Consider the following 8,487-nt stretch of genomic DNA (forward strand, 5'->3'; position numbering starts at 1 on the left):
ACCAATCTGAGGTCGAGCTGTCAGCTGGAAGAGGCTACCTCTACTTTTAGCTGTTATAGTGCCGTCAGAAAATAAAGCTTTTTATTAGCGCCTATTGATCGGAAGACTACTTGTTTTATTAATGAAAATGAGACAAACCGCCGCGTATCCTGCTCTCTCTATCTCTCTGGAGCTACAGAGCTAAAGTTGGAGGATTTTAACGGAAGTTGGAGATCAGCTGAGATGATCTGGAGAGCTCTCTGACATCAGGAGATGGAGTACAGCGATGATCTTCCAGAAACACCTGATCTGCCTCTGGAGGTTAGCGCATGTTTCTCTTCAAGGTGCTGCTGGTTATCAGACAAACAAAGCAGTCATTTTAGTAGCATGCTGGGGTTCTGACCCAGATGGAAAGGGTTCAAGGAGCACCCAGATTGGACCACAGCTAAGGTTTGGCTGTAACAACAGAACCAGAAGCCAGGAAAAAATGTTTTTATAAATAAAGTCAGAGCTGGGAATGAATCACTTGCTCTAATCTGTATAATTACGTAACTTTATAATCAATAAAATCACACATAATTTGCCTTTCTGGAAAAATCGTATGCCCACAGTATGACGCTGCCCCCTCCGTGTTTCACTATAGGGATATTATGTGTCTAATAGTTTTCCTTTTAAATAAATGTTGCAGCTTAAATTGCTAAAGTAATAATCTGGAGTTAACTGCACGGCCAGCTATCCCATCTGTAGGAGCCAATTATATTTTGTTAATAATTAACAAAGTTTTGCATAATCTAGCTAAATTATTTTACTTTATTGTTTGATATCTGTTATGAGATTATGTTTTTTGGTTATTTAGTCATGTTCCCTTGTTTTTCGTTAGTTATGATTAATTTGGGTGAATTATTTTTATAAATAGGCTTTCAATGGTAGGACCAGCATGCATCTGGGTGGGCTTAAGGTTTTTTTTTTTTTACCAGCGCAAGAGAAACATGGAGGAAATGTTTGTCTTTTTCTGTTTGCTTGCCTAAGGAGAAAATAACCTGAGAAAACTAAAGGAGTTTACTTGGAAAAATTTTTCTTTTGTCTGTGTAAAATTAGTCCATGGTGCATCTGTGGCCTTTGTGTCATCAAAGCTGGGCCACAACACATCCCTCTATGGTGATACCACTGCTTTAATCCTGCATCTCCATCTGTCTCTGCAGATTATAGTTTACATCCTGAGTTTTCTTCCTGCCTCAGACAGAAAGGAAGCCTCCCTGGTCTGTCGCAGCTGGTACAATGCCAGCCAGGACCTGCGCTTTCAGGTAGCTCGCTCTGCAGCCACTATCTCTGCATACATTTTTTATTTATTTTTTTCAAAATGTGGATACAGACGCAGCCTCTTCTAACTTTTAGTGTCTTTGTGCAGAGGAACGTCACCTTCAGCTTCCCGGCTTCAGCTGCTTCCCTGGCACTGGTCAGAGGTCTGGCCAAGAAGCCCCGCTGCAGCCTGAAAATCAGCCAACTCGATGGCTTCAGTATCTCCAGATCCCTCCTTACAGAGGTACAGTGTTCTGCTTTCCTTTAAATGATTAAATATCTGACGCTTTTCGTGCCTGAAGGCATCTATTCTTGTCTCTGGATCTTCTAAGAACATCGCACTGTGGCAATCAATGCTTTCTTTGTCCAACTTCCCCACCTCCAGGGCTCTAGAAACCCGGCCCACTAACTTGTTGTCCAAATCAACACTCTTACTAAGAACTATCTGTGGATGTAATTTTAAGTCACCATGACTATATCTGGAACGGGTGAAGTTCAGAACATATTAGCTGTCCTAACTGTGAGTCTTCGGCATCTTTATCTGCCAGCGGTATTTAATGAATTATATTGCAGACTATAAAGTTGTAAAATCTCAAAGGTTACCTGGAAAGATGAGGTTAAAGTCCAGTGTTTTTTTTTTAAGTTGTTAGTGCTGGACAGGCTCAGACTGGGAATGATTTTCGGCCCACTTATGTCCCCACTTACCACATCAGCAGGGTTGCCAGATGTTTTCCATCCCAAAAAAGTTTCATAAACCTCCTGGATATACGAAATCTTACCCAATTTGAACCATAGTCTATTGATGTCTTAGGCTATAAATCTAAAGAAAAATATTTTTACCCATAGACGGCCATCCTAAACTGCCAGATTGGGAAACATCCCAACCTGGCAACAACAAACGTAAGACAGGAAACGTTAGCCTTTAGATGCAAAGCCCCATCATGCAGCGCAACATATTTTTGCAAAATATTCGAACATAAATTCGCCAAATATAAGAGGAGTATCGTAGTTTAAAGAAAGCATTTTAGTTTTATTATAATTTAGTTTGTTGCAAGGATTATACAGTTTGAAGAAATAGAAAATTACACCATATGCCAACCATCACAAGGATGTGCATAACAAGGAAGGGCTATACATACTGCATGCATCATTTCTATAGGTAACATTGTATTTCTTCTTGAGCTCCTTGAGTTATTTACTGTCACAGGTAGGTGCTTCGGCCGGAGAGTAAGTGTTGGGGCTGGTATGATTGAAGGAAGGCCGGCCCTCGCAGGCTGAAATTAGGACTGGCCCACCGGGCAAATAGCCTCGTGAGACCATCCTGATCTCGCAAGCTTTCAAGGTTTCACTCGCAGATCAGTCTGGAGACTCTCCGTTAAAGAAAATTTGGAGTCGTTCACCAAACGAACGTCCAATCAGCGTTGGCTTTGAGGCGGGTTGAGGTGTGACGCAACGAGAAGCGCAGCAGTTCAGTCTAAAGAACATGGCGGCTTTAGCCGATGAAACTAGCGTTAGCATGGCTATCAAGCAAGTTTTATCGGAATTACAGAGTATTTCTTCACTGAAAGAAGAGCAAAACACTGCTCTGGAGGCTTTTCTCAGAGGAAAAGATGTTTTTGCTCTTCTCCCGACTGGTTTCGGCAAGAGTTCGATCTATCAATTGGCTCCTCTTCGTCGTCGCTCTGTTAGTACGTCATATGCTTCGTTGATCTGATTGGTTTATTTGGCCCGTCTATCACCAACATAGGCCAATCAGCTAACCCCTTCCCAAAATTACTTCAACGGAAGGTTTCCAGATGGATATGCGGAGCAAATCCATGGCGGAGTCAGGTTACCGGGCAAAGCCCGGTATCACAGATTACCAGTCTGAGCCTGGTCCTGGAGTCTGGATGATAATATATCCATCATGTCCCAGTAAAGACCTAAGGTAGCTCCTAGGGACGTCAGCTTAATATTCAATTCCTTGATTCTCTGAAGAACTTTGAAGTAGAAGGAAAAGGATGCGTGATTTTCAAGTAAAATCGACTTTTCTGAGCTTTTTAATGAATGTTGTGATATTTTTCCTTCATAAGAATCATGCCTATAGTACTGTTTGTTTCATGCATGTCTTAGTAATCCTCTACTCTCTGAACAAACACTGAATTTTGTAACTTGAACAGAAAATGTCGAGCAATTCAAATGCTTGTCTTTCAACTAGATGCAGGATTCCTGAAATATCAGCAGCAGGTTGTCTGTTTTGTTTTGTTTGTTTTTTTAACTTCCTGAGATCTCTGCTCCCCCTTAGGTTGGTTTGTGTCTGGGCTCCAAAGTGGACAGTTTGGCCCTGCCCGGCAGCAGCCTAACAGAGGCCTCCCTGCTGGACCTCCTGCCCCGCCTGACCTCCCTTAGGCGGCTCGACGTCAGAGGCCTGGACAGCCTCTTCATGTCTGGGGCCTTCCTCTCCAGAGAGGAGCACAGACGGCAGGTAAAGGCGTGAGGCTGTGGTTCATCAGGTGAACTTTCAGCTGTAAGATCAGAACCTTCAGCGTTTTTTCCCGGGTTTCCTCTCACTTCCTGTTTCTGCTGCAGGTCCGATCTGCATTGAGCGGTCTGGAGGAGCTTGACCTGTCGGACCTGCGCTACCTCTCTGACCTCACCTTCACCCGGCTCACCGGCTGCACCCCACGCCTCCGCCGGCTCTCGCTGGCTGGCTGCCACATCGCCTTCGAGTTTGACCCGTACCGAGGGAGCCCGGTGGGAGCTGTGGAGGACTCCTCCGCTCTGCTGTCGCTCAGGAACCTGAGGAGGTTGTTAACGGAGCAGAGCTCCACCCTCAAAGCTCTGGATCTTAGCAGAACCTCCATCACCCCTGAATCACTGCGGATCATTGCTCAGGTCAGCAAACAGTAAACAGTGTAAAGGTCTGGAGTTTTAACTCGTTGTTGTAGACCCAGAGTGTTTATTTTCATTATGAGACTGTATAGAAAGGATTGAGATGTTGGGAAAAGGATATTAAAACAAAAAAATGAGCCTCCTCAAAGGAGAGCCACAAAATACAAAAACACCCTCAGAAGAAAAACATGAATCATTGAATATTGAATAACCTTTTAAGCCTCCGGGAAGAAAAGTTCTGACACTGGACACGCAGCATGTTGTATATAATCATTTCTCCCTGAATGTTGCTTAAAATTTGGCACCTGGTTTCCTTCTATTTACATCAATTAAAGGATGATTTTCTGTTGGACTAAATGATGGTTTCCATCAGAAGATCTGCAGGGTCTGGAATTCGGTTCTTAGGAAATCCTATCTTGCATGTTTCCTTTAGGTTCAGGATTTGGTCCTAGAGGAGCTGCATCTTCAGGGCTGCAGAGAGCTGACTGACTACTCCGTGGAGGTTCTGATTAAGCACCAGCCCAAACTCCTGAAACTGGACATCAGCGGCTGCACAGGACTGACCAGTAGGTCGGTGGAGGCTGCAGCTCGTGGCCTGGAGTCTCTGACGCATCTCTCCTTGTCTGGAGACTGGAGGATCACTGAAAAAGGTCATATGAGTGCCTTTACTCATCTTTATTTCTCACAGCCTCAGCTCTTTTCCTCCGCTCCTGATCTGGTTACTGTTGTTGGGCTGAGCCAGCCTGGCTGTGTCCATGTCTTCTAATGCTTTAAACCTGCCATCATCATTCCCGTCCCAAAGAAGTCTCAGATCACCTCGCCCAATGACTACCTCCCTATTGCACTGACTCCTATCATAATGAAGTGCTTGGACTGGTTAAAGAACACATCCTTTCCACTCTCCCCCCAAAATTCGACCCGCTCCAGTTCGCCTACCGATGAAACCGCTCCACTGAAGATGCCATCTACTGAGCTCTTCACCTGAGCCTAGTACACCTGGAGGAGAAGAACAGAGGCTGTTCCTGGACTTCAGTTTTCAACACCATCATCCCACAGCATCTAATAGGCAAAATGGAACAGCTGAGCTTCAATATACCCCTCTGCAACTGGCTGCTAGACTTCCTCACTAACCCTCAATCAGTCCGGGTCAGACAGAACACCTATGATGTCATCAGTCTAAGCACAGGCTCCCCTCAGGGCTGCGTCATGAGCCCCCTGCTGTTCACCCTGGTGACACATGACTGCGTCCCCAGGTTTACAACCAACCACATCATGAAGTCTGCAGACGACACTCTCAATCATGTCACTGACTCTGCATCACACTGATAACACAAAACCAAAAATAATGCATATTTGCAGCATATATATTAATGCTCTGAACTTCCATTAGAATTTCTTCCACAATGTTTACATTTGATCACTGCTGCACTTCAAGGAATGGAAATGTTATGAAAGGTTACAAAATGCAATTTTGTTTTTTAAACACTCTGTGTATACTAAATGACAGTAAAAGTTTTCTAAGTCTAGTGAGCAGGAATGTCTTTCTCGTCTCCAGGGCTGGCTGAGCTGCTGTCCGTCTCTTCCCTGCTGTCTCTGGACCTGTCCGAGTGTCTTCACATCAGTGGAGTAGAGCTGGTAAAGGGACTGAAGGGCTCTGACACTGCCAAAGCAAAGCTGGAGGCGCTCAGCCTGAGGAGCAGCACGTACCTGAGGGTCAGTGAGCGATCCAATGTTTGGCTTCCTCCAGGAAGTAAATGCCACCAATCAGCTGCCTTTCTTCTCTCTTCAGGATCCCGCCGTTTTTTCCCTCGCTCAGCTCCTTGGGGATTCTCTGCGTGAGTTGGATCTAACGTCGTGTATTAACGTGACCGACGTGTCTGTATACGCCATCAGCGCCTACCTGCAGAAGCTGGAAGTGCTGCAGCTCGGCTGGTGCAAGGAAGTCACAGATTGGGGTTTGTTAGGGATGGGGCAGAGAAGTGAGAGTGAGCCAGATGAGGAGATGGTGAGAACCACTGCTGCACACCAAGCTTCAGCTCGGAACCTTACATCCATTTCACCTTTATCATCATTTTATCTTTGTGCTCACAGGGGGACAAAGGTCCAAGGTTCACCCGGACCTTTGGCAACATGGGCTTCTTCAAGCCTCCTCGGATGCCTTTTGAAGAGCGCCCCAAGCTGCTGACTCAGAACGACCTTCAGCGGTTCAGACAACAGGCCGGAGCGTCGCTGCTGGCTCTGAGACGGCTGCGGGAGCTGGACCTGTCAGCCTGCGCCAAACTGACCGACACCAGCGTCACACAGGTGGCTCCAGATGGGAGAACCAGACTGATTCTGGCCTCCTCTAACCAACCAGGCCCTAATGGGTGCAGGGTGTCCAATCCGTGACCATAGATCTTTGCAGGTCCAGAAGTGGAATTTTAAAGATGCATTATTATCCAGAACCAAAACATTTTAGAACCCAAACTAACGTCAGTAAAATTATAGAAAAAAAAAATCTAATCAAAACTTATGTGGAATTTTTTTGTCCCATTTCAGCTCCTCAGACAAAGAAAAATAATTTGATCTGGTACAAAAAGGAGCTTTTATTTTATTCCTGAAGGGGAGAAAAATGTGTCAGAACCGACCCAGAGCTAAAGGGAAGGTTGACCTTTGACTCTAAAGTCCTCCTCGCTGATCTGTAGACTGTTGAGGTTCTGGTAGCTTCTCTCCTCCAACAAGCTTTTGAGTTCAACCTCTTTATCAGATATTAAATTTAATCTGAAATATTTTTGTGCATCAAGAGAAAAACAGTAGAAATCTAAAAGAAGCAGAATATAGTTTATTTATTCTTCTTGAACCTTTCAGCTGTCTACAAACTGAAATGTTTCCAGTGACCTTAAATTTTTCATGCATCTTGCATTTCCTGTTAGGGATTTCATACGAAGGTTTGTTTCCTGTCTCCAGGTGATCCACTTCCCAGACCTGCAGCGTTTGTCTCTCTCTATGCTGCCAGAACTCACAGACGCCAGCTTAGCGTCAGTCGGCCGGCGCTGCCGCAGCCTCACCAGCCTGTCACTCAGTCACTGTCCAGGCATCACTGACCGTGGGGTTGCCCAGGCGGCGCCGTACCTCCAGCGCCTGCAGCATCTCTACCTCTCCTGCTGTAATAACATCACTGACAGGTAGGGAGCTTGCTGCTGCTTTCTCCCTGAGCCTCAGAGGAACATATACTCCAACTTTTAACCTTTGAACCCTCTGCAGGACGTTGTACCTTCTGATGCAGCACTGCAGACGTCTGAAAACCGTTGACATCTCAAGGTGCAAAAATATCTCCATGACAACGGTGGACCTCCTCCAATCACAGCTGCCGTTTTTGGAAAATGTCCAGCACAAGCTCATAGGCGTGGCTGATCTCCCACTGACTGACTGCTTTTAAAGCAGCGTTCAGACTGAAGCTGCAAGCAGCGCTCAAGTTCGTTCTTCAGGAAACTTTGAAGGGTGCTTGTCTTTTAAAGATGGATTCTATTGGTGTAAAACTGCCATGTGGATCAGCAACGAAGGTCCAAGGAAATAAATTTATATTAAGATATTTAGAAAGAAATGTTTACACAGCTGGAGGAAAACCCAGCAGCAGGATCTGCTTTATTAGGAATTAACTTAATTGTTTTTCCTTCAGCTGATTCCAGATCAGCTTACTGACATCAGTCACAGTTTACTGTTTAGAGCTTCACCTTCATCACATCAGGAAACCAGACCCTCCCTCCTCTTCATATAAGAGATCCACATTATCCAACACTACCATCACTCAGCTGAGATCCATTCTACACAACATCATCTGATGTTAAAGGTTCTGGAAGCTCTTCTGCTAGGTTCTAGTGGGCTGGCTGGGCCGGGCGGCAGCTTTTTCTGGTTTCCTCAGCGGTTAGTAGATAGTCATACTGGAAGAGCTTCTGCTACATTTCTGAAGTTCTTCCTTCAGTTATATGTACTGTGCTGGTACCAACAGGGTCAGGTTGTGGGTTATGCATTCAGTGGTCCAAAGGGTTTGGTTCTGGTGTCATTTGACCGCATGCTGGTTTTTCCTTCAGCAGTCGAGTCTTCAACCTCTGAATAGCCAGAAGACCAGAACCACAGTTAAAGGTATAGTGGAGGATGTTCTTTTTCTAGGTGGATCATCAAAATAAGTGGTCCTCCTAATTGTCAATCATTCTAGTATGTTTACGTAAGGCCTTTCTATGTGCTCGTCCCCATAAGCGGTAGTGAGTCTGACATAGTGGAAAAATTACAAATCTTCTTTTGGAAAGTAAGCTTTTATGAGTGATGCAAACAGCAACTTTTAAACAGAGCATGCACGAG

The 8,487-nt window shown here is 45.1% G+C and overlaps 1 protein-coding gene across 1 annotated transcript; it reads left to right on the plus strand.

The window, feature by feature from the left end:
* lrrc29 (leucine rich repeat containing 29) lies at positions 1–8,375 on the plus strand. Its single transcript, XM_038293921.1, has 11 exons — positions 1–300; positions 1,182–1,283; positions 1,388–1,522; positions 3,563–3,742; positions 3,847–4,152; positions 4,583–4,799; positions 5,705–5,862; positions 5,939–6,154; positions 6,241–6,453; positions 7,096–7,313; positions 7,393–8,375. Exons 1-11 carry the CDS (start codon positions 253–255, stop codon positions 7,565–7,567), a joined length of 1,968 nt encoding a protein of 655 aa, XP_038149849.1. The 5' UTR covers positions 1–252; the 3' UTR covers positions 7,568–8,375.
* Positions 8,376–8,487: the final 112 nt, after the last annotated feature.

The sequence above is a fragment of the Cyprinodon tularosa genome, unplaced genomic scaffold, assembly GCF_016077235.1.
Source record: "Cyprinodon tularosa strain WSP-4 unplaced genomic scaffold, ASM1607723v1 ctg332, whole genome shotgun sequence".
In the NCBI taxonomy this organism is placed as follows: domain Eukaryota; kingdom Metazoa; phylum Chordata; class Actinopteri; order Cyprinodontiformes; family Cyprinodontidae; genus Cyprinodon; species Cyprinodon tularosa.